The sequence below is a fragment of the Strongylocentrotus purpuratus genome, unplaced genomic scaffold (assembly GCF_000002235.5).
Source record: "Strongylocentrotus purpuratus isolate Spur 01 unplaced genomic scaffold, Spur_5.0 spur5_contig_842, whole genome shotgun sequence".
NCBI classification, from domain to species: domain Eukaryota; kingdom Metazoa; phylum Echinodermata; class Echinoidea; order Camarodonta; family Strongylocentrotidae; genus Strongylocentrotus; species Strongylocentrotus purpuratus.
The window spans coordinates 665381-692020 of NW_022145549.1; the positions used below are offsets into that span (position 1 = coordinate 665381).

The window sequence follows — 26640 nt, forward strand, 5'->3', positions numbered from 1 at the left end:
CACGTAACTCTTTACTGGTATCAAACACATCTCGCATTCAACACCGTACGCGAGGCTACCATTTGGGAATCTTGAGAACGGAGTACAATCCTGGTCAATCAACGATAAACAAGCACTACCTAGCATAATATATGCGCGGTTTGCGAGTCCTCGATTCGATCCGCCGCGCCGCCTGCACTCTCCGATACTCTGCCCCTGGAAGAGAGTGTGCCGTCTCCAAGGGTCCTAGTAGATTCTGACATTCGGATGGTTTATTATTGCTAGACCAATTTTCGAGCTCGAGTTTTTTGGAGGTACGTATTGTATCAGCATTTGGTAATATAATTTAGATGATATAGGGTCTAGATCTAGAGGTATCGACTGTCAAGGGAACGCGTTCAGATCCTAGCTGCCATGACCTTGGCCTGAGGGGCGCCTGGGTGGGCTGCGCGACTAGCAGCCTTTTCACACACAGCTAAAATTCTATAAACATGACTAGTATAAACGTGTTTCGAACGTGTTTAAACTAATCACGAGCCTTTCACACACAGAAATTTCGGTGCGATCGTTAATTGTTTCGTGATTAACTACTGCTCGTAAAATGCGCAGTAGTGCCATTGCGCATTGAAGGTCATGTCATGTCAATCAAAGCGCATGCTCCATCCAGTTTAAACACGTTTAAACAAGAATTTCCTTTCACACACAAAATGTCAAGCTCTCTAGATACGAACTTCGTATCTGCAGCCTGCTTTTAGGGGCGTATGGATCGCGACTTCGTATCTATCCCAACATCGTATAAACGATGTTCACACTGGGAAATTTTGTCTATAAACATGTTTAAAATTTTACGATGATTCTAATCATCACTAGATACGATGAATTTTAGCTGTGTGTGAAAAGGCTGTAGGTAGGGGTCATGTCAGGATCTGCTACTTCCCGAGTCTATATAAAGCAGCCAGACCTCGAATATTAATGCAGTCGATATGTCTTTTATATGCCTAATTGAAACAAAAATCTACTAAGAATTCTTAACTTAATATCCTTTTATTGAGTAAAGCTTGGTTAAATTTAAACATCACAGAAAATCTGAGACACACTGTCTTAAATTAAAACATCACAGAAAATCTGAGAGTGAGACACTGTCTGTAAATAGACTTAAGTGCAAGTCTACTCTGTACTGCTAGATTCTAGTGAATAGTGTTTATAATCTTATTCAATCTTAACTTGAAAAATGACTGAAAGTTTCGATCATTTGGGAATCTCAACTAGACCTAATTCTAGTTTTCCATTTTCTTTTACATGACATACAGTACATAAACAGTACTTGCACAATAATAGTAGGCCTATAATTGGTCTTTCAATAATTAAAAGAGAATTTAATGTTTTCCCCCGTTATGTCTTAAGTGTCCGAAGTTTGGCGGTCTTACTCTAGTATTTAGTATAAAGACCATGAATGATGAAGACTGCACTGAGTTTACACGTTCTCATTGGTCGATCTGCTCGAAATGGCTTCAAATTTAAGTGAGAGAGGGCCTACTTGACTTACGCGCAACTCAAGTTCAATAGCAAAGTCAATATCGGTACGTAATATTAGGTCACACCACAGAGATTTTGACATGTCGTGCTTTAAACAGGTGACGCACTTCACACAGAACTGACGCACGCACGAAATTGCACACACATAAAATAGAAAAACCAACAAACATCTCAGAATAAATTTCCAGTTTGTTCCTTAAATGTGACGAAAATGACAATTGATCAAACTTTTAAAATAGTTACGTAAGACTAAAACTTAAGTGAAAAAATTATATTAACAAATAGAGGGTTTGACTGAAATGTCATAATTTTGGTATCGAAAGAAAAAGAAAATCAGAAGCTTCCTCCTCGTACTAATATCTTATATCATTGAATGAATGGGAGCCAGCGATAGCCAATAAGAAGGGCCCTTGTCGCCGCCAATTTAGTAAAATCAGACTGCGATTCGCCGAGATCGGATGAACGAGCATGCGCAAAATATAAGCTGAAGCAGCTGTGATACAAAAGGCAAACCAGATGTTGGGAATCAACAAAAGAGCTTTTGTCAATTACCACCAGGACATCTTCATACCTCTACTCAACCCTGGTACGCCCACATCTTGAAGTTGAATATTGTACTGTATCATGAATATGACTGCAAGATAGAAGCTGTGCAAACGAAGAGCAACAAGAATGATTCCTGGTATGAGTTTATTATCCTATCCAGAAAGACTTTAAAAAAACTCAATCTATTCTTACTTCGCTACCGGTGTGAGAGGGCTGATATGGTCCAGGTTTATAAAATACTTCATGATATTGACAGACTCGGTCCAGAACATTTTATCAAGAGACCAAAGTACCAATTTACTCGTGGACATCCATTTATGCTGTTTAAAACTCATCGCAAGCTGAATGTCAGAGGCTGTTTCTTCAGTAAACGTGTCATCGAGCTCAGGAATAAACTGCCAGAATCTCTATAGTCACTGCTTGAACATAGGTATTTTTAAGACTGGTCTAGATAAACACTGGCTTGCTATTAACACAATTTCATGTAACCTGACATCCATGCATTCTGCACTACGTCTTAAGTTGCAAACTGACAACTGAACTTTTACTTGGAAGACAACTGGGAGACCTACAGTACAGGACTACCTGACTCCTGTATATCGATGATGATGCTGATGAGGATGATGAGATTACAACTGGCTCCCTTGACCACCTCTAAAGTAAATGGGGAAGGTTGACAAATGTCAGTTTTATTCAAGAATGACCCATACCAGATGGTTACTTCTGTCCAACTGTAATAGAGTAGACTATTCCAAAAAATTAATCAGAAAAAAAAGAAAGAAAAAAACGTTGTCTGCACCTTCTCCTGTTGTCACAGCGCATCTCATCCCAGTATAGCTTGGAATAGCTGCTTCAAAATTCAGGGATTACCTCATCAAGATTCAAGATCTCTATAACTATAAGTATAAGGCACCCATTTACATGTATATCCCAGTGTGAAGATTACGGTACAGATTACAGATTTTGTTGCCTGTTTCTTTAACTGGTTTACATGTAAGTTTAATCATATTTCTTTAGTAACTTTACAAAGTCAAAGGAACAAAACAAATTTTAAGCAGCAATATAAACCAAACCAGTCAATGAAAGGGACTGTTAAAAACAGTTTTTTTAATATTTTTTAATTCCATTTTTCAGAACTGCAGAAACAAGATGACGACCATCACCAGTAAACTGATGGACATGGTCGTTGACCATTTAGACGACAGCTCTCCGACCAAAGTGACCATTGTTGGTGTCGGGCAAGTGGGCATGGCTTGCGCCTATAGCATTATGACACAGGTAAAAGAGTAAAAGAGGACCCGGGGAGGGGGGGGGGGGGCGGGGTGCCCTTTGTATCACACTGTTGGTGCTTGGTGTGCATCGCTCAAATGAGCTGGCTTGTGAATACCTTCATTACTTGTGCAATTCAGGAGCATTGGCAGAATAATGCGCAGTATTGGAGAATAAGTAAACTGGAAATCTCATAAAACTCTGGAAAACTGAAAAAGGGATCTAGTCAACCAGATGCCTTGATTTTGTTGTGTGTGTGTATGTACATGTACATGTATGTAAATAATTATAAGGACGTTCTTTATTGTAATAAGGATTCCTTTTTGTTCCTTTGCACAGAATATAGCAAGTGAGATAGCCCTGGTAGATGTGATTGCTGATAAGTTAAAAGGTGAGGTTTATGACATGCAGCACGGTCAAGCCTTCGTCAAGGGGTGTTCAGTCAAAGGAGATACAGGTAAGAAAAGCCCATTCTTTCTATTTTAATCTTTAAATAGAATATACAAGTTATACCGGTACGTAATTTGTTATTTTGAGATGGTCTTTTGGGCATTTGCACGATATGTTACAGTTACTCGCATGTAGGCTCAATAGGCTTCGCACAGGGGTGGGACGATGTAAATACAACATGCATAAATGGGGATATACCGACGACACAGACACCAACTGCGAGTGTGAAACATCCGTGCAATCCATGTCACACTTATTAAGATGTCCACTCCTAATTCACCAATGCTGCCTGGAAGACCTGGTGGCAGCAAATGAGAAGGCTCTTCAGTGTGCCAAGGCCTGGCAAAGCATTTGAGGACACGAAAGAAGAATAATAGTGTATATATATTTTTCTTGAACATGATATTATTTATTTTTGGTGCTTGATAAATCTTTATAGATATTTATCACAACTATGAAATTTTAGATGGTTACCATTTCATGTTTTTTTTTCTTCTTCTTTCTTCTTTTTTTTTTCTTTCTTCATTTCTTTTTTTAAATTTTAATTAAAAAAAAAAATTCAGTTATGAGTTCTGAGTTTTTGATCGATCGGGTGGGTGGTACATGCACAACATTACTTATTATAGGCTCTGTATAAGCTTGGCTTGTTAGAACTCTTGTGAGTAATGTGCCGGGGGATTCCATATCCTCAAACTGCTGGTGAACAGAGCAACAAGACCAAGCTCTGTAATTATTAGGATCTCTGTCCAGTAGTGCCGTGTTTGTGCCATCGAACTGGATCAACCAAATCAATTGATTCATATACCGGTATACATAATATTTTTTCCCGTAACATGAGAGTAATTTTAATAGTTTCATACTATTAATTAAATGTAATGTTAATTGTTATTGTATAATTGTGTTAAATGAGGGCACGCTACAAGAGTCCTATCTCGCACCCGGGGCAACGTGTCAAACACAGCCGGTTGTAGCAACTACTCCGAAGATCAAGATACATTAATCTTGATCTAAGGAGACATGAACGAACGAACTTGCATGTACATGTAAGACTCAGTGATGTGGTTCCCAGTAGAATATCTATGCTACCCATGGGCAGATCCAGAATTGTGTAAAGTGTGGGGAGGGCACAATTCCCTAGCAAGGAAAAGAATGAGAAGAAAAAAAGAGAAACAAGAGAAAGAATAGAGATGGGGATAAAGGTTTGAAATGTGAGAGGATGGGGGCACATGTTTAGGTTGCGTATCAACTACTGAATGGCCCGAATTCACAAGGGAGGTTTACATTTAACCCATGGTTTAAACCTTATTTACATAACCCATGGTTTAAAATTAGCGCAAAATAAACGCAACACAGTCAAGAGGTCCAATATTAGACGCGCAAGGCAAGGTACCCTAATTTTTAAACCATGGGTTATGTAAATGAAGGTTTAAACCTTGGGTTAAATGTAAACCTCCTTTGTGAATTTGGGCCAATGTGTTTATATCACTTGGGCTTTGAAAACCGTCATTGCTGCTAAGGACATGTACATGTATGCCTCCTAAGAGTTGGATTACATGCATTACCGGTACATACATTCTGTTGACTACAAAAGTAAAGAAGAAAATACAGGAAGCAAAGTAACACACTTCATGAATATTGGTAGTTCCAAGTATAAACAGGATCTACTGGGATTTTGTAGCTACACTGTACCTTTACATCTACAGTACATATATGTTAGAAGGGAAATATAGCGTGTGAAAGTGATGAAATGAAAAAGAGAGGAGAAAAATGGAATTGAAAATGGAAGAGATTGAAATGAAATGAAATTTTATCACACCCTTTATGAGTTCATAAAATGAATTGCACTTTAATGGCTACAGGATTATTGGACCTCCTGTGAAGGATTGGGGGGGGGGGGGGGGAGCAGGGTGGTCCACAAACTAAAATTGAAAAATGCAAAATTGGAATGTGGAAGGAGTATGAACAGGGGGGCGTTTCACAAAACTTGTCATTAGTGACAAATGACAGATTTTGTTATAAGCTACTGAAATCCTTTGTCTCTATCTGTTTCATGTTCTATGCTCATGCCCCACCCCCTCCTTCCCTGTCTATCCAGTATTCTGTCTGTCTCACTTTCTTTTGGATGAAATTTAGATAAAAACACTTTATGGTAATACAAGATTGACTTGCACCTTTAAGTGTACATGTACCTACAGTGTACTTCAATGTACACCATTTTAGAATGTGAGCCGTGTCACGTTCTCTTAAGGTGCTTCTGCCGATTGATGTCTTTGCCATGCCTTCTCAAGTGTTCATCTGATAGAGATGCATTCCCCTCTCAAGTTGCCTGAATAAATTACTGAAGGAAGCAAGTGCCAATTTGCTAGTTTTGAGAATTTTGTATTTACATGTACATGTATTAGAGAAAAAATGCCCTAAAGAAACCCAAGACAATCGTCCTTGTACAGTTAGTTTCCCTTTGCAAATTTTACACAACAGTCAGTGAAATTTAGACTTCATTGCTTTCATAGTAATTTTAATATCTGGGGAAAAAAATGTGACTTGTGTCCTTTTGTTTAGTAGGCCATTAGCATAGAACATGAAACAGATAGAGACAAAGAGAGGAAGGGAAGGGAGATGGAACAAGAGAGGGGGACCGTTGGGAGGGGGAAAGTGAGACAGACAGAATACAGGATAGACAGGGAAGGAGGGGGTGGGGCATGAGCATAGAACATGAAACAGATAGAGACAAAGGGAGGGAGGGAAGGGAGATGGAACAAGAGAGGGGGACCGTTGGGAGGGGGAAAGTGAGACAGACAGAATACAGGATAGACAGGGAAGGAGGAGGTGGGGATGGGGGGGGGGGGGGGGGGTAGAGAGATAGTGTAGAACAGGAGAGTGGAACCAATGGGGTTGATGGAATAAAAACAACAAAGCAGGTAGAGAGAAAGAGAGAGAGAGAGAGAGAGAGAGAGAGAGAGCTGGAGAAACAGCGTAGGAAGATTGCGTTTTATTTCCTCCTTTAGATGTGGGGACTGTAGAGATATAAGTTACCACTGAAGTACGTGTTTCTTTGATTTGAAAACAATTACCCATAAATTTGGCCCAGTCTTGGTAAAGTTACAAGCACTGTACACAGAAACATGTATATAGGACTACCCTTTATCTATCCAGTCCAGATATAATAATTTACCAAGTATATCAATTAGTAGGAGGTTTCCCGGCAAAATTTGTATCATCTAGTATTGGTTAAAACTTATTCTTTCACATGATTGGTAATAAGAGCTTCCATTTCATTTTTTGAAATGGCAGCGTTTCCAAAACTGGTACTTACCTTTAAGGTTCTTTTTCATCCATGCGCTCACATCATTGGGGGCTATATGTAGGCCTCCAAGTACATGCATTTGTTTTGCTGTTTGGTATTATGTACTGCTTATTAAATTACACATAAAGCTACACATGTACAGGTGTATACCAGGTGTATACCAGGTGTATACCAGGTGTATACCAGGTGGCGAAAGAGATCTCTGCGATACAAATTTTAGATAAAAGGTGGTATGCAGAAATATATCCCAGATGACATTTTACTCTTTGTACAGGGTACATGGACATGTTCATGTGCATCTAATTACAGCTCTTCTCATGGACCTAATACAAATGGTCTACTTGTAGTGGGCTCTCATATGGAATTTGATACCATTCAGGTGTTTACCCATTAACAGGTGTTAATTGTCGATCCCCAGGATCAGCCTTTAGTTATTATATCCAACAGGCCTTATGTAATGCTAGAGTTCATAGACCACCCATCCCCCATATTAAGTAGTTATGTTAATTTGTACTGCACCTGAAGGCTCTCTGAGAGTGAGAGACTAATTCGGGGTATTTCTTGATGGTACCATTGGTTAAGACATTTTGTCACTATGAACATGACTGACAAAGAAGGCGGACAAAATATACAGTTCCTCAGGTAGATAAAGGAACATCCCTTCACTGCTATTATGTAAAAAGGTGAATATGCATGTGACGCCTTTTCTACACATTTTTACATAATAGCCAGTCATGTTCATAGTGTGTACACCCGTTAATGGTCTTTTCACCAAGTCTGATCAGTGGTATTAGCGAGTTTTGACCTCCTGCACATGGCCACGTGACAACCACCTCTCTTTGAAATAGATTCAATTGCTCAAAATCATACATTATTGAATAAAGAGTATCCAAAACCTACATGTTTATTTTCTGGAATGTTTAAATTTTTGAAGTTACAATGTACAGGGTGTAGCTCAGAATATATACCGGTATGTTTCTTGGTATTGCACAATTAATTATATTATACAGTGTACATATGTACATAAAACATATATTAAAAACAGGGGTACATACAGTGTACATGTACATGTTAAACATAATTTGCAGTTCCAATGTGTAGTGCAAGCCACTATTTCTTTTGGTGAAAAAATGTACATGGAAACAAATGTACAAGTTTATCAGTTTAATTAAGTCCCCAAAGTACAAAAAAAAAAGAGGTCATTGACTCTGTCTTTCTGAATACCACTATAGACAGTATACAGATATTGACTGGCAGGGGGTGTACCATAATATAACATTCTTTGGACCGCTAAAGGGAGTTGTATTTTCCCAAGTGGTTATATTTTCCCTCAGCGCTGCTTGGGAAAATATAACTCCCTTCAGGTCCGAAGAATGTTATATACCTGTTATATAGAGATATCGACTGCTTTGAGAGGTCTGACTTTTTTATATGCTCAAGGGAACGTGTGCGCCAGGCGCATCTCTGGGTCATGGCAAGATGTGCAAGTTCCCGAGAACAGCCAGGCCTCAAATATTAAAGCAGTCAATATCTCTTTTATATGCCGAATTGAAACAAAAATCTACCAAGAAATCTTACCTTATCCTTTTAATACGGTAAGTAAAGATTGGTTAAAACATCACAGAAAATCTGAGAAACTGTCCGTTTATGTCCACTTGAAAAATGACTGAAAGTTTCAATCATTTGGGAATCGCAGACAAAAAGCACTGTATGGTGTCCACGCTCGCACAAAGAAAATTTTAACACGTAAACCAATGGGGATCTGAGCATAACTGATTTACGCGGCCTGTTACCCGGGGCAACGGATATCACTCGTGAACTACAATTGACCATATCCGAAATCACCACTGCAATTTCGACCAATCAGATGGCTATATTTCTAAAGAGAGGTATATAATATTAGAAAGCCTTGGTTTGAAAATTTAGGGGGGGGGGGGGTCCATTTTTTGTTGCCCGAAAATTTTAGAAAAATTTTTGAGGAAAAATAATTGGAAACAAAAATATTGAAAATATAATGACAAGGGAAGAAAAAAAATTTGACCCTCGTTGTTAGTGTAATTTGTGTACCGGTGATTGGTGACATACAGTCCTCAAGAGGGCGACATGCATTGATTAAAAATATATTCAGTTCACCAGCTGGTGAATATAACACTGGAAAGTGACCGGCCAGGAAAATATAACAATAACGATCCTCCCACTCGATATCATGTGACGAGCTCTGGACCAATCACATCTTAGTATCTGTCTACGCTATCTAATATTGTACTATGTTTTAAGAGCTAGAAGGGCCCTTGATTATGTACAGTGCATCCCAGAAAAAACAAAACAAGAATTATCGATGTTTTATCATAACTTAGTCACATTTATAATTAAAGGGGAAGTCCACCCTGAAATTAAGTTAGTTTTAATAGGAGTAGAAAAATGAGAGAAACAAGTCAGTGAAAGTTTGAGCAAATTCCGATTAAAAATAAGGAAGTTAGGATTTTTTAAGTTGTGATCAATCAAACACAAATTGGCAACTCTATGACGTATCATGCGAGCTCAACTTCCATTTGCTCAGTACTAAAAAAATCTAAAATTTTCATTTTCCCTCAAGAAAAATTTCAACCATACATGCACCCTAAATATAATAATTGCAAATACAGTATGTTTCTATACTCCCCCTGCAAGGAACAAATATATATTCCGTCATCAATAACGAAGAAAACATGATTTTATGGAATATTATGCACAAAGCAAATGAAGGAGAGCTCGTATAATAAGTCACAGAGTTGCCAATTTGTATTTGATTGATCACAACTTCAATAATTCATAACTTTCTTATTTTCATTCAGAATTTGCTCAAACTTTCACTCACCTGATTTTCTTATTATTCTGCCTCTATCGAAACAAACTTATTTTGGGGGTGGACTTTCCCTTTAATAAATGACACATATTTATAAAGCTTAGATCCTCTTTCATTTAATGCAACTCATATGATGCATATTTTACGCATGAGTGATTAAAACAACTTGAAGAGAGGAAACCAAAAAGTCATTTGGCGGGCGGTATCTGAATTTCAAGGAGAAAATCACATTTCTAGAAAGTTCAATTTCTGCCCTTTCATATATGTCACCTCAATCAGGAAAAATGAGCCAGGACTAACAAATTTATGTATGTTTGCTTGTATTTCCATAATTTGATTAAAGGTAGCAACATGCACGAAGAAGATGAAAGACTTGATGCATGACTGATCATCAACGAAACGGAGTTAGGTCTTTTGTCAACTCTGTTTGTTGCTACGGCAGGCAGCCAGTGAAAACGAACTTGTTTAATCAAATTATGGAAATGCCTCGTGATTACTGATTTTCTGTTCTGGAGGTTGGCAGCTCTGTCACTACACCCCTGTTATACACTTGTTATTTCTAATGACTCAAGTAGCTTCCTTGACTGCAAATTCAATGAGGAAGTTACATCTCACCTCATCCTCTTGTTCTCAAGACAAAGAGAAAAGAAACACAAAAAGTGTAACAACAAGGAATAAAATGGCATTATGTCGAAGAATTTTAGAGACTTAAAGGGAACCAAAACCTTCATACTAAGTTACTTTTATTGTAAAGTTTAAAAGATTTGAACAAAATCAGTGAAAATTTGAACAAAATCGGGCAAGGAATAAGGAAGTTAGAGCTTTTTGAAATGACTAGTCACTAGAGGGCGGTATTCAATTTGATGACATCATCTGTGGACAACTCTCCATGCCTTTTGTACATAAAATTTCACAATTTGTTTGTTTTCTTCGCATTTATTGATGTTCTTGATCCGACTTCATAACATGTGAAGTAGAATATCATTTTGCTTTCTATATCTTGCTTTCAGGGGAGTAGATTATCTTAATCACAAGAAAGAAGGAAAAACGTGAAATTTGATGTACAAAGGCATGGAGAGTTGTCCATAGATGTCAGCAATTTGAATACCGTCCTCTAGTGACTAGTCATTTCAAAAAGCTCTAACTTCCTTATTCCTTGCCCGATTTTGTTCAAATTTTCACTGATATTTTTCAAATATCTTAAACCGTACAATAAAAGTAACTTAGTATGAAGGTTTTGGTTCCCTTTAAAGAGTACATTGAAATTCTCAAGAGTATCACAGACTAGAGCATCAGAGTAAATTAGTATGTAAGCTTGTGTTCTCACATGTACGAGCATTTTTAAATTTCCTTACAAAAAAGTATTATCGCTAAATGTTTGTTTGTTTGATTTTATTTTTGTGTTAAAAAAAACAAATACAAGGTTATACACAATCATGAGGGAGAGAGGGAGGGAAGGAGAGTTTGATACATTGTGTTCAATGTACATGTATATGAAAATTCTGCAAACAGTTTGAGAGATGAAAAAAACATACTATGATCACAGGATAATCATTTTCAAATTGTACTGCAAAAGGATGAATTGACCAGACTCAACATGAAAAAATGAATTAAAAGAGAAGAAATCGACTATATTTTGTTGGAAAACTTATACTTGAATTCTAGGAAGTGTTACTCTTAATCTACATGTGAATTTAATGTTGGTCTGTTTACCCACATTACTCTTTGTTTTCTTCTTCAGATTACAAAGTAACCGCTGGATCTAGACTATGTATTATTACTGCTGGAGCTAGGCAGAGGGAGGGAGAGAGCAGGCTTAATCTAGTACAAAGAAATGTCAAAATATTTGAAGGTAATATTAATGATGATGATGATGATGATGATTAATGATAAAAATGTTGTTAGCAATGGTAATGAATTGACGATTTTTATATTAACTATAATGATGATGATGTTCATTTGTAGTAATAAGAGTGTAGACCACAACAACAATGACAACATCAGTAACAGCAGCAAATCACATTAAGTAGAATGATAAGTGCTCTGTATAATAAGTAATACAATAATTGGTAAACATAACAAGTGTTTCACATGTTTTTACTATATATGTACATCTACAGACAGACAATTAAACCCGGCTACATGTCTGTGGCTTTAGCCTCTGTGTTGAATTACTTGAAAATCCCTTTATAAGGTAAGTACGTACATGTACATGTATGTAAACCTTGTTTGAATACAAAATAAACACTTTAGCAATCAAAGTACATGTAATAGCCACTAATAGGTAATACATGTATATATAGAATTGAATGCCTATTCAACTCCAAAACAGCTTACACAATATATATGCAGAAGAAAAAGAACAAGAAAATACATGTGTATTATGTTAGGAGTTATGACAAAATGAGCGTATCAATTTCTAAGTAAATTCTTTTAAAGCCCCACTGCACTACTTACATGTATAGCTACTTGCACCCTCGTTATAGCAAACAATGCCTAATCTGTGACCATTGGTCCCTTATGATCCTCCTTTTCTTATGTTAATTGAGAGCCGCTTTGATGAGATAAACACCTGGTAGTGACCATGCAGGGAGGTCTAATCCCCCCTGGCCAAACTAGTGCAGTGGGGTTTTAAATGAAATTGCTTGACCACTACTTACTATCATCTGTAAACAGTCAGTATATGTCGTTATGTTTATAAATAACACCATTTTCCTGCATGTACGCTGTCTCACAGGTATTGTTCCCAATCTCGTGCGCTACAGTCCAAACACAGTTCTTCTCGTCGTCTCCAATCCCGTTGATATCCTCACATACGTTGCATGGAAACTGAGCGGCTTGCCATCAAACAGGGTCATCGGTTCAGGGACCAACTTGGACACAGCACGCTTTCGCTTCCTCCTCGGAGAAAAATTAGGAATTGCGCCCTCTAGTGTCCATGGGTACATCATCGGGGAGCATGGTGATTCAAGCGGTAAGCCTGATCTTGATTTCATTATAGCTATGGTAGTCTATTCAATGCAGTTTATTGTGTGAACAAACCCTTAGGAATGCAGATCTAAGTACATTGAAGATTGTTAAACTGGGGAGTGTTTCACAAAAACTAAGATCAAATTTAAGTTGGACTCAAATATGGCAGGTTGTTCATGCCACTGTTTGATCTCACCATTATGATCTTTAGATATTATTTATTCCTTCAATAATGAATTATCAAAAAATGTACATTCTGTAGATTTGTGACCATAATTTGTACGTCCCTTGAGAGACAATGCCAGTAAATGGTGAGAGAAAACAGTGGCATGAACGGCCTGCCATAGTTAAGTCCAACTTAAAGGGATCGTAGTCTTTGTGAAACACTCCCCTGGTCATATTCTAAGGGAATGGACATGTGCACATTGCTGCTTCTGAGATGGAACAACTTATGATATCAATTCACATGAATTTTATGAATTATGCATCCCTTTTCATTGCAGTTGCTGTGTGGTCATCAACAACAGTAGCAGGAGTAAGCCTTCAGCAACTCGACCCTGAGATAGGCACTGTCAAGGATCCTGAGAATATGCACCAAGTTCATCAAGAAGTCATAGACAGGTAATCATGTAGACCACTGATCATTTAGACCAGTGACCATGTAGAACAGTGACCATTTAGACCAGTGACCATGTAGACCAGTGACCATGTAGACCAGTAATCATGTAGACCAGTGATCATGTAGACCAGTGATCATGTAGACCAGTGACCATGTAGACCAGTGACCATGTAGACCAGTGACCATGTAGACCAGTGACCATGTAGACCAGTGACCATGTAGACCAGTGATCATGTAGACCAGTGATCATGTAGACCAGTAATCATGTAGACCAGTGATCATGTAGACCAGTGATCATGTAGACCAGTGATCATGTAGACCAGTGACCATGTAGACCAGTGATCATGTAGACCAGTGATCATGTAGACCAGTGACCATGTAGACCAGTGATCATGTAGACCAGTGACCATGTAGACCAGTGACCATATAGACCAGTGACCATGTAGACCAGTGATCATGAAGACCAGTGATCATGTAGACCAGTGATCATGTAGACCAGTGATCATGAAGACCAGTGGCCATGTAGACCAGTGATCATGTAGACCAGTGACCATGTAGACCAGTGACCATGTAGACCAGTGACCATGTAGACCAGTGATCATGTAGACCAGTGACCATGTAGACCAGTGATCATGCAGACCAGTGATCATGTAGACCAGTGATCATGCAGACCAGTGATCATGCAGACCAGTGATCATGTAGACCAGTGACCATGTAGACCAGTGACCATGTAGACCAGTGACCATGTAGACCAGTGACCATGTAGACCAGTGACCATGTAGACCAGTGATCATGCAGACCAGTGATCATGTAGACCAGTGATCATGTAGACCAGTGACCATGTAGACCAGTGATGTGCTACAGGGTCATGTCCCTCAGTAATATTTTCTTTGAACTTATTTCATCAAAGATACGGTCATGGTTAGCTTTATTTTGGGTACAGGAATGAAGTTAAGGATAGCATTTGTAAGAAATGGACGCTGGAACTTGTGCGGTTTAATTGTGGGACCTCTAATTAGGCACGATAGCACCCCTGAGAAAATATTGTTGTTAGATATACCCTCAGAAAGGCTCAGGGCCACATTCCTTAAAATATGTTATCAGTATTAAACAAGTGTCACATTTTTATAACAAATTTGCTTTCAGCCAATCAGATGCAAAGTTATCCGTAGCTTCTAACAGCTTAATTGCAATTGGTTACGGATAACAATTTTTTTAAAACAAGGCCCTGCAACAGACCTTTAGTACAGGTACTAAATGTAATAAGAAGTCTTAATGTAGGTGATATATGAGCATCTAAATTCTCAGATCAGCACCAAAAATATTGTTATCTCATTGTATATTTCAAAGGACATTCTGTTAAGGCTGTGCATAACCGTGTAATGAGGTACTCGAGTGCACTCCCAGGCTTACAGGCGAATACTCGAATACTTGGACGCCATGTTTTTTTGTTGGGGGGGGGGGGGAGGAATTTTTTGTTTGATTTTTTGTTTTGCCACCACCATACTACGTGAGAAGTATCCCAAGTTTGTCTCCGAAAACTCAAACGATTTTACTTTGAGTTGCAGTTGAAGGCACCGATTTAATAATAATAATGATTGTGATCAATGCTGTTTTTTAAACCAAAGATGACAGAATAATCCATTTTCCTCCGAGTCCAAACAGAAATCCAGACATTTGGTCCCAGTTTTTGAGTGGTGAGTTGACAGTGATTGAGCTGGGAAACAATTTTACCCGCGCTGTCATGCCGGCGCTGCTTCCCGGGCACGGGTAAGCGTCGGCCTGGAGAGTGCCAGGGGATGGCAAAAAAAAAAAAATGGCGGCCAAGTATTCTAGTACGAGAAATCGTACTCGAGTAGTTGTTAACAGTGCTAGTACTCGAGTATTCGCAGCCTTATATTGTTTTTTTTGTGTAAATACAGTGGAGCTACCATCATGGTTTTTGTCTTCAATGCAATGTTACTTTTGTTTCCATTGATAGTGCATATGAGATTATCAAATTGAAAGGCTATACATCATGGGCCATCGGACTGAGCTGTGCAACGCTTGCTGCAGCTGTGCTCAGGAACCAGAAGGGAGTCTATGCCGTTTCTACCGTCGCCAAAGTAAGCTTTATTCTTTATTGTCGGTCAAGTTTTTGAAAAATCTATAACCATGGACAGTGCTGCCAACTAGTACAATTTAATCGTATTTCGTACGATTTTTAGAAGGAAATAAGTACGATTTCCTCAATAAAATGATTTTCCAAAAACAAAACAAAAATGCAAAATGCCCATTCTGTCCTGTAAAGTATCCTACAAGTATTTCACATCGCAATTTGGGGATGTTTATTGGTTCATTGAACACACCAGTCATGACGAAATCATGCATATTCAACCAATGATTCATAAAAAAAATCTTCCTCTATGTAGGAACTGCAAGAGGCATTGATCCATGTTTTTTGTTTTAATACAATTTTTATCAGTGAAATACAACTTTAGGGATTAAAGAATACAGTTTTTGAACTCCAGAGGTTGGCAGGTCTGCATGGACAAGACAGGGAATAAGTAGATTTTGGTGAGGAATAGATTTCATTCTTTTGCTAAATGCTCAGATTGAGATATGAGTGATTTTCACCATTTCAGGGGGGTGTTTCACAAAGATCCTAAGTCGAACATAACTCTTAGTTGGACTTAAACATTATGGAGAGCCATTTGTAGCCTTGAAATAAAATGTATTAAAAAGCAAAAATTGAAGTATTTTAGACTTTTTATAAATTCTACATCGAGAACATGGAATCTCCTTTATAATAGAAAAATATGAATGATTTGAATCAACATTTTATGCCTTTAAAAATAACTTTTACAAAATATTTTCAAAGACACTAACAGCTTTCCATAATTGTTAAGTCCAACTTAGGGTGTCGGGAGTCTGTAGCTATAATAAACATCAATAAGGTACAAATGGATACAGAAAAGTACAATTCACTTGAACATAAATAACACAAACGCATACTAAAATTAAATTCACAATTCAGACTAAATAATTAAATTCATTTCATAATTCAGATTTAATTCAATTCACAATTCAGATTTAATTCATTTCATAATTCAGATTAAATTCAATTCATAATTCAGACCAAATTCATTTCATAATTCAGATCAAATCCAATGATAATATAATTGTATAATGATTTTCTTCTTTAGGGATACCATGGTATTGAACATCCAGTATTCCTTAGTCTCCCGTGCATCCTTGGACAAGACGGAATCACCCATGTTATCAAGCAGACCTTGAATACCAAAGAGCAGGCCCAACTTCAAGCTAGCGCCAACACACTGTGGGACATCGCCACTTCGCTGGATATCCGCGAGCCATCGAAGTAAGGGGCCTTCTTTATGAAACAAGGTCAATATCCACTCAGAAAACAACAAATAAACAAAGCTGTTTATGTCAAAGCCTAACACAAGCAAAGTAGCTCCATTGCCCTCTGCTGAAATAACATGCTAATTTATTGAAAAAGGTAGAGAAAAATCATTGCAACATTTGTAATCCTTTTTGATAGCAGGTGATCACATTTTAATTTCTCTTCAAACTCGTCATTATTTTCCATAACCCTCAACTCCGTCATTTCATCATTTTCTTGTTTTTTTTTCTTCTTCACACTACTTCAATGCTACTTGATGTCAGTCCAAAAACTTGAAAGAAAAAAAGAAAGGAAATATGGAACAGAAATCACATTTGTTGCATAATTTTAATTACATCATTCCTTTTTCTTTCTTTTTTTTGGTTTCTTTTTTGATAGACTGAAACTGGTCAATGTAATGTATTTTTGGTTCATGACACTGTCTATTTAGAGCCAGAGGAGTATCAACTGTATGATATGAATTAATGCCCTCCTGGGTCCAAGTAGACAACGTCATGAATCAAAGGCAAAGACAGTAGTAAACATGCTTTTGTAAAGTTTAAAACTATATTTTATTATTACTTTGTAGATTTGTATTAAAATGATTATATTATTTGTCTTTCAAAGTGAAAATTCTCTGGAAATGTTATTCCCTAATGCTTGGAATTGATGAGAACTAAAACTAGCCAACTTACCTTCTTCTAACTAGTGTTTGCTAATATAACAGTGCTCTTTATTGCAAGCTTCCAATGTTCTGGGCCTTGTTGCACAAAACTTACCATTGATGGTAACTTTGCTATCAAGGTAGCTACCATGGAAACCTTGATTTTGATTGGCTGTTGAGCCCTGTTACCATGGTAGTTGCCATAGATGGCAAAGTTACCATCAATGGTAAGTTTTATGCAACAGGCCCTTTTAATTATTTCAAATTCCATGTTTCAACGTAGTTTCTGTCATGTTTACTCTCGTACCTTTTCAATTCTAGCTGAGTATACATTTCTGGTTCATTCTCATTAAAACTCTCTGTAAATCTTTCTTCTTTTGTTTAACTCAATACGTTCTTGATTCTTTACTAAACCATGTTTTGTTTTGTTTTGTTCTGTTCTTTACTCTTTTTGTTCTTTCGTCTCTTTGCCCAGGGAAGGCAAAGCCGACACTAAGCAGTAATAACATTGGTCAGTAATGTTGCATGCACAGTAGAATAACAAACTGTGTTAACAAATTCAAAGGGTGGTATTCTCGAAGGCGGACTAACTTTAGTCCATGGTTTAATCCTCAGACTAAGTATGGAATACCAAGTTTCCATATGAATATCTTTATCTACTTGATAGAACCACACTAATAATTTGATTAATTATCAGTATTTATGAATTGATTTAATCAATACTCATAACCACTAATATCCTTTCAGTTTCACTGCAAAATGTGGATATTGCTGCAAATTTATGCCTGCTATTTGAATTAACAAAGCCAGATTTTGCAGCAGCATTTTGCTTCTTTATTTTTGTGCAAGTTGTAGAAAAGAAATCTTCTAAACTGGCTGCTTTTTGAATGAACAAAACCCAGATTTGCAGCAGCACTTTTTGTTTCATTTTCATACATTGGGTTGTTTACAACAAAGTCTAAAAGATCATGACAAAAACAGTTGACGTCATCTTATTAGGATCTAGTAACTTACGCTGGTCCCTTGATATTGTCACCCTTTCTCTCCTAAAAAAACATGTTTTTCTGTCTTTTGCTTGAATTCAGAATTACATGCAACATAAAATTATAATTTTATTGTCAAGAGTGAGAAATAAAGGAGGGGGGGGGGGGGGGGTGGTACAGGTTGGGCGAAAGAGATATGGAATTTTGGGTGAGGGGAATCAACAAAACTTGGTTAAGAATATCATAGGAGCTAAGCCTATGCACTGATTTCATAGCATTATGTTTTATTCTCAAATTAATAACTAACCTTAACCCTGGTAACTAAATGACTGCAAGTACAACTGGAGGCCATCGTACTATAATGAAGTTCTATAAACTCTACCATAGGGCTCTCATGGGAAATTTGACGCCATTCAGGTGTTTTCCTAATAACAGGTGTTTTCAGTCACCAGAATGAGCCTTCAGTTTATGACCTACAGGCCTTATGTAATGCCCTGCATATTCCACCCATTCCCCCCTATGATAAAGTCGTTATCGGTATATTACATTTCCCTCACTTGAAGCAAGGAGATGGTGCTTGAAGACTCTCTGAGAGACGTGAGCAGGGCTCCCACTTAGCCGAGTTGGAGCTTCGAGTTGTGGACGAGCTGGCGCGATCTTATGGCAAGCCGTTTTATCATTAATACATATTTCTTGATATCAAGAAACAAGTTTACGTTGTAAAGCAATGGTAATTCTTGATATCAAGAAATCGATTTTGTGATATCAAGAATTTGATTTCAGGATATCAAGAAATATGTTTTATTGATAAAACTGCTTGCCATAAGATCGCGCCAGCTCGCCAGAACTCGAGGCTCCAACTCGGCTAAGTGGGAGCCCTGCCTAAGGGGGTATTTCTTGATGGTACCATGGGTTTGCTGTGTGCAAACTTTATCCATGAATGGTATTTCCACCAAGTGTGGTGTCAGCGAATTATGGCCTTCTGCACATGGAAACTGATGACCCTCTCCCTTTGAAACTCCTCACTTTAATCTTGTATCCAACATTAAACCTAATCCTAACCGTTGCAGATAACACATTTTTTGCATCCCAGCTATAACCATTTACCGTATTTCTAATGGAATAATGCACCAAGCAAGATCGAAAGCCAATGCAATTGTGATTTATGTTTAGCACGTCATGCTTGAATGAACAAGGCTTCATCCAAACCTGACTCTGCGTTTCCAGATACAATCAAACCTGTCTCTACAGGGGGGTGTTTCACAAAGACTAATATCGACTTTAAGTTGGTCTTAAATATGGCAGGCCGTTCATGCCACGTACTGGTTGCTCAGTCTCTCAATAATAATCTTTAGATAATACTTTTTCCTTCACTAATGAATTATCAACAAAATTAAATTCTGCAGATTTGTGACCATGATTTGTACGTCGCTTGAGAGACCAATGCCAGTACATGGTGAAAGCAAACAGTGGCATGAACGGCATGCCATAGTTAAGTCTAACTTAAAGTCGCTCTTAGTCTTTGTGAAAAAACCACATGTACAATCAAACCTGTCTCTATAGGCCACCTAAGGGAAATGAAGAATTTTTTTTTGTGGACATTTGGTCATTCTACCGGTAATCAAGTTTGACAACAAAGATCTCTTTCTCTGGGCAATCTGAGATGGCCTTCATGAGGAGGGGGCCTCCGTCTACCTGTAAACGCTTGTTCATATATGCTGCAATAAACCGCTGTTTTTTTCCTTCAAAGCGTACTCATCTGCATTCTGCAATTCACATTTGTGTATCTTATAACACAGAGATTCACTGTAATGCCTACAAAAAAAAATGTTGTATTGCCCTTTAGGTGCCAAAACATGGGTCAGTCGGTCAGAAATCTATTTTTTTAATACTGTTTTTCTCCCTCTTTGGGTTGATTTTTCTCAGTTTTGAAAATGCTTTAATTTGTTTTTTCTCTAAAAAACTGTTAAAAAAAAAACTAATAAAAGCTTTAACTTTAATAAAGCCGACCATAGATTTCAAGATTTTTGGGTCGGTCGCAAAGGGCAATACAACATATTTTTTTTTAGGCCTAATGTAGAAGCAGAAGCACCTGTTGCACGCAGCTGCTTTTTCATCCCCACTTGCCAATCATTTAGTTCACCATTAAACCCACTGCTATTTACCATGTTATATGTGATGGAGAGTTAAGACCGGTTTGACTGTGTTAACTTTAATATGTGATGTATGTATTTATCCAGCTTTATTAACCAAAGGCTATTGCAGGGGGGTGTTTCACAAAGATCCTAAGTTGAACTCAACTCTAAGTTGGACTTAAAAATTATGGAGAGCCAGTGGTAGTCTTAAATAAAATATATTCAAAGGTGAAAATTCAGGTATTTTGGACTTTTTTTATATAAATTCCACATCAAGAACATGAAATCTCTTTGATAAAGATGATAATAGAAAATATGAATGGTTTGAATCCACATTTTATGCCTTCTTAAATAACTTTTACAAAATATTTTCATAGATGCTAAAGGCTTTCCATAATTGTTAAGTCCAACTTAGAGATAAGTTCAACTTAGGATCTTTGTGAAACACTCCCCTGATAACTGTTTTACAGCTTATGGAGAATTAATTTGCTTTTCTGCCAGTGTGCCTACCTGTATCCCTTCCTAGCTTTTATTTGCAAAATGAGTTGGAGTTGAAAAACAAATCTAAATGTCTGTACAAAGATTTGTGAAGCAAAACAAGTTGCTATTCAGGGCAAAAGTTCATATTTTGTAATTTGGTTCTGTAACATTAGATAAATATGATTTGGAGTACCGTAATATTATGTACATTAGGAGAAGGAACAAAAATGGCTGAGTTTTAAACAACAAGGAGCTAAAATCTGTGTTTCATATCATTTGCATTTTTGTCATTGTATAATAATAATAATAATGGTGGCTTCTTATATAGCAAATATAATGGTAAATGTTTTTTAGTATTGGTCAGAGTCATGAATTTGACAGATGATAGCCTTTTTTATCTCTCAGATTTTGTTCAGTCACTGTATGTTATACAACAGGGCCAGTTTCTCAAAACCATCATGAGTCTAAGTTCATGGACATCCCATAGAAATGCTTTTTGGTATAAGAATTTGCGCCAATTTTTGCAAAACCTGACAGCACACATGGTTGCCACCAGCACAAATTGTTGACAGTCGCTGAATATGTAGCAGAAGAGGTATCAACGATGAGAAATATGAGTCATGACTGGGTGGGGTCGGGGGGGGGGGGGGGGTGAGAGGGGGAGTGGGAGGAGATACCCCTCTCCAAAAATGAGGTGGGGTTAGGAGATGATCTGAAATATTATCCCCCTACATTTATAAGTTGATAACAATGATGATAGTAATACCACTGCTGTTGTCCACGCCGAACTAAGTTCTCAAGGGGACAAAGAGACGGATGTACGTGTGTGTGGGAGTGGGTATGTGTATATGTGTATATCCTTTGGGATGGGCATAGTACGTGTGTGGGTATGGGAGTAGATGTTTGTGTGTTGGTATGTGGGTTTTTATGTTAAATAATTGAAAATCTTGAGTAAATTTAATTACACAACCAATTCGGGGTCTGACCACAAATTTGTTGAACAATGTCAAGATGGTAAATAATAATAGTTTACGTTCAAAAAAATAAAATAAAATTTTGACATCAGCCATTATAGACTACATCAACCATTAAATCTGCATTTCAAAATCATCTATATATCAGCCGTAGAATATCTCTGAGCCAAGTTTGACGAAAATTCATTCGGGCGTTCTTATCGCGTGTATGTATGTATGTGCGGTTGGATAGACGGACAACTTGGAAACATACAGGCTTCCCAGCACACTTCAGGTTTTGAGACATACCTGTAACCAGTAGTCAAGTTTGTTTGCTACAATATCAGTATTTCTTTCTTCTCCTTCTTCTTCTTCTTCCTCCTCATTATTATATAATATTGACTGGCCGTGAGGGGTATATCAGAAATATTGACCAAGCTCAGATCATATTGCCCCGAGTCGAAAGACGAGGGCAATATGGTCTTAGCGCGGTCAATATTTCTGATATCCCCCGAAAGTAAAGCCAGTCAATATTTTTTATTGTTATCCAAATCAGACATCTAGAGCAAATACAGACATCCATCGTGACAATCTCAAGAACTGAACAAACTTTGTCAAACCAGCACTGTGCATCCAGTGCTTGACAACATTTTCGATACACTGCAAACAGTGCATTTGGTGCATTTGGTGTGATTATTACGTCACAATAGAGTGCGCGCAAAGTGCGCAGGTTCTCGTACGCATAATAGATGCGCAATGAAAATGCGACGCGGTCAATACAAGATGCGCGGATGCGAGTCCGTGGAAAATACCAAGGTATATTTTCACTCGTCTCTACACGCAAAGTCAATACGCGCAGGGAGACCAAGGAAAATACAAAGAATATACCCCTCCGTTCCCACTGCTAGTGAAAACTAGGGCAATACGGTTTTGTAAATGACCAGCTCAGATGTCTGATACGGGTAATAATAATTATTATTGTCACCGTCATTAGTATTATCATCAACAACAACATCATAATAAAAGTATTTTGTGATCATAAAGGTCTCTATTTGAGTTCACGAAGATATCAAAAGTTCTCCATGACGGAAGTCACCGTCACATACACACATAAACCCACATCCACACCCACACGACAAACACCCACCTAACACACATCCACACCCGAACCCCTTCACCTAGCCCCCTTGGCTGTCGACAATTTGTACTGTCAGGGGGGTGTTTCACAAAGATCCTAAGTTGAACTTATCTCTAAGTTGGACTTAAAAATTATGGAAAGCCATTAGCATCCCTAAAAATATTTTGTGAAAGTTATTTTAAAAGGCATAAAATGTTGATTCAAATCATTCATATTTTCTATTATCATGGGAGATTCTATGTTCTTGATGTGGAATTTATAAAAAGTCTAAAATACTTGAATTTTTGCTTTTGAATAGATTTCATTTTAAGGCTCCAATGGCTGTCCATAATTTTGAAGTCCAACTTAGTGTTAAGTTCTACTTAGGATCTTTGTGAAACACCCCCCAGGTTCTGCAAAAAATCGGCACAAATTATCGTGGCGAGAATTTGTGCCACATCAGATGTCCAAGAAGTTAGACTTGTGACAGTTTTGATAAATGGCCGCCAAAAGAAGTTTAACTTGAAGTGTATCCATCATGTACATGAAAATATGAATTATGTATGAAATCAAATGTAATATCTTTGTTTACCTTTCTGTTGGAAATAAAATAAATATGAATATGAATATGAATGTATTTGACTGTAAATAGATATTTTTTAAAGTTTTTTAATTGGCTATCAAGTCTATGAGAAAGGTCAGAGTTTTATAGGTCATGGGTTAGCGGGTCAATATTATTTTTCTATGGGACCGATATGTTTTCACCTTTGAATAAGTAGTTCTATTGGAATTCTCTCTTTTTTGTCATATTAAATAGAAACAAACCCTGAGATATCATAAGTATGAATAGAAAATTTTCAGAAACAATTTGGTCCACAGGACATTTTTATTTAAGCAAGTTAGCAGAGATTATAGTGCCAAATGACATTTAGTGCAAGTATTACAATAGAAAATCTGGGGGATTGTGTTTCTATACATTCACCCCCACATCTGTGAAAATCAACTAAATCTGCTTACATCTTTGACTCTGACCAACTACTAAGTACAATAAGCAGTATCTTTAAAAACCAATGCTTTAAATGCCCTTTTTGCCTATTTCTTGCTTTTTACAGGTACACCAACATGCTGATGGGGATCGGCCATTTTGTAATGTGGACGTTTGTTCCTTTGGTAGCCCTGTTCGCTGGACATCGTGCTGGACACGGCCGGGGTTAATCTTCTTCTTACCACCATGCAGTATCAAGGGCAGTGATTTTCCGTTTGGGGTCATAGTAGATTCTGTTTTAAAGTGTTTGATACATATAAATATTATTCGGCCATACAGTGTACCGTAGATAATGTACACATCTAATTCTATTTTCATATGAAAGCTTTGAATCAAAAGGACCTTTGTATCTTTAAACTGAAATAGTGTAAAAAAATTGATCCAAAACCATCAGAAACGTTAAGTTAACTGATATGGGAAAGGTGTCACTCTTTGAGACTCACTAGAAATGAATTGAAAAGGATGTGACATTTTCTCTTCTTTTGAATATTCCTGGCAGATTTTGTTACAAGTACATTTCATATTACTATTTGAAAACACGTGTTCCGTTTCCAATGGCTGTTTCTATTTACTCCCCCTTTTCCTGTGATTGCGGAAGATCATTTGCCCTACGGCACCATTCAGAAATGCCATCGGTGTTGATTCATGGTACAGTCAAACCTGCTGTAGTGACCACCTGTCTACAAAGGCCACATTTTTTGTTTCCCTTGATCGGTCACTATAGACAGGTTTGACTGTATTAGGCCATTTTCGAAATGTAATCAAATTGAATGCATAAAACTTTGTTAAGAGCCACGTTATAAATTATTTCGTTCACCTGTTACAAATAATTGTATTTCTATAGTCGGAATGTGAATTGCATACGTTAATTGTTGCTAAGTAGGCAGGACAAACATAGTGGCTTGCCCTACTGAAATAACAAGGCGTAATTTATACAATTTGTCTTCTGACTATTGAAATACAATTATTTGTAAGAGGGGAATGAAATAATTTGTGTCAGGCCACTGAAGTATAGATATGTTTATACATGTATTACGAGAATGGCCTATTCTTATTTGGTAACAACAGGGTTAACCTTTAGGCCTCATTCACACATGAAACAGTAAGAAACTGCTTCAAAAATCCGCCATGGCGAAATAAAATCACATCGATGTATCTTTTAATATAAGCACCTGTATTTTTAGTATCAGATCAGTGACTATGCTTAGGAGACTTTAATGTTGCTTCTAGCGTTCATGTGTGCATACAATGGTTTTGTTTCACCTTGACGGTGTTTTTAGGTCAGTTTACTGCATCATATGTGACCTTTTAAAGACGACCTTAATGTACTTAGAATATTTGGAAATTCATGAGCACCAGACAAACCATCATTCATTTTACTAGACATTTGTTCGATCTCTATGAATATTCATTTTACTAGACACCCGTTCGATCTCTATGAATATTTATTTTACTAGACATCTATTTGGTCTCTATGAATATTCATATTACTAGACACCTGTTTGATCTCTATGAATATTCATATTACTTGACACCTGTTTGATCTCTATGAATAATTATTTTACTAGACACCCGTTTGATTTCTATGAATATGCCCCAAAAATTATTTATTATCAGAAGTAATTATGCTTCAAAGAAAAAGATTCAGAGTATATGAAAGACAAGAAGGAAGTATGTTTGGAGAAAATAGGAGTAGATAATTCATTTTTTTCCTTCTGTTTCTTATGTGTATGCATGTCTTATAGGTCATGTCTTTATAGCACTTTGATGAATGTAGAACATATATATGGTTTGCAACATATCATAGTACTGGTACATATATTGGGTGCAATAGTATATACATAATGCAAGTGAATGAGTTCATTGAATAATCTACAGTGTATCTACACTTAAGTCGAGGCTGTAATGTATGCACCCATCGTATGAATCCACCAGGCTTTGTACATGTACGACTGATGCATACAGAGCCTCAACAAGAGCTAATACAGTGTAGATCCTGTAATGAAAGAATGATAAAATGCATCATTTTTTGTATGCAATGGAAATTGTTGGATAGTACCTGACACTATTCCACTCTTTTTCATTGAAAATAATGTGATAGTCTGAGTAAATGAATCAAACGTGATACTATACCACTCACTCTCATATCCTAAGCTTATCGAGAAACAGAAACAAAAAGTGATAGTTACAATTTGTTTAGGTCAGAAATTACAGATGGACACTGTGATCGGTTTCAGTTGTGGTTATGCAAGAATATACAATTCCAGTAGTTTGCATGAATTATGAAAAAAGAGACTTTTTGCTTGGTTTTCTTTTTATACTTTTACTACCTTTTATATTATTTTTACTTACCATTCCTA

The 26640-nt window shown here is 37.2% G+C and overlaps 1 protein-coding gene across 6 annotated transcripts; it reads left to right on the top strand.

The window, feature by feature from the left end:
* Positions 1-153: 153 nt before the first annotated feature.
* On the top strand, positions 154-24991 carry LOC586683 (L-lactate dehydrogenase). Of its 6 annotated transcripts, XM_030989579.1 has the most exons (10): positions 2514-2720; positions 3196-3339; positions 3670-3787; positions 11671-11781; positions 12667-12903; positions 13403-13520; positions 15500-15623; positions 16704-16879; positions 18043-18078; positions 24348-24401. In XM_030989579.1, the coding sequence occupies exons 1-9, from the start codon at positions 2664-2666 to the stop codon at positions 18068-18070; spliced, it is 1113 nt and encodes a 370-aa protein (XP_030845439.1). In that variant the 5' UTR covers positions 2514-2663; the 3' UTR covers positions 18071-18078; positions 24348-24401. The 6 variants fall into 6 exon arrangements, with proteins under 6 accessions (XP_030845417.1, XP_030845425.1, XP_030845431.1 ...); XM_030989557.1 differs by lacking the exons at positions 2514-2720; positions 18043-18078 and adding an exon at positions 154-293 and having other exon boundaries at positions 24348-24991; XM_030989565.1 differs by lacking the exons at positions 2514-2720; positions 18043-18078 and adding an exon at positions 1941-2197 and having other exon boundaries at positions 24348-24991.
* Positions 24992-26640: the final 1649 nt, after the last annotated feature.

What these genes read in the sequence shown, in the direction of transcription:
- LOC586683 (XM_030989551.1), top strand. Translation starts at nt 2,664, where the DNA reads ATGATGATGCTGATGAGGATGATGAGATTACAACTGGCTCCCTTGACC. An exon ending in TTCAGTCAAAGGAGATACAG is followed by an intron (nt 3,788 to 11,670) that starts GTAAGAAAAGCC and finishes TTTCTTCTTCAG; the next exon opens with ATTACAAAGTAACCGCTGGA. An exon ending in CCGTTTCTACCGTCGCCAAA is followed by an intron (nt 15,624 to 16,703) that starts GTAAGCTTTATT and finishes TTTCTTCTTTAG; the next exon opens with GGATACCATGGTATTGAACA.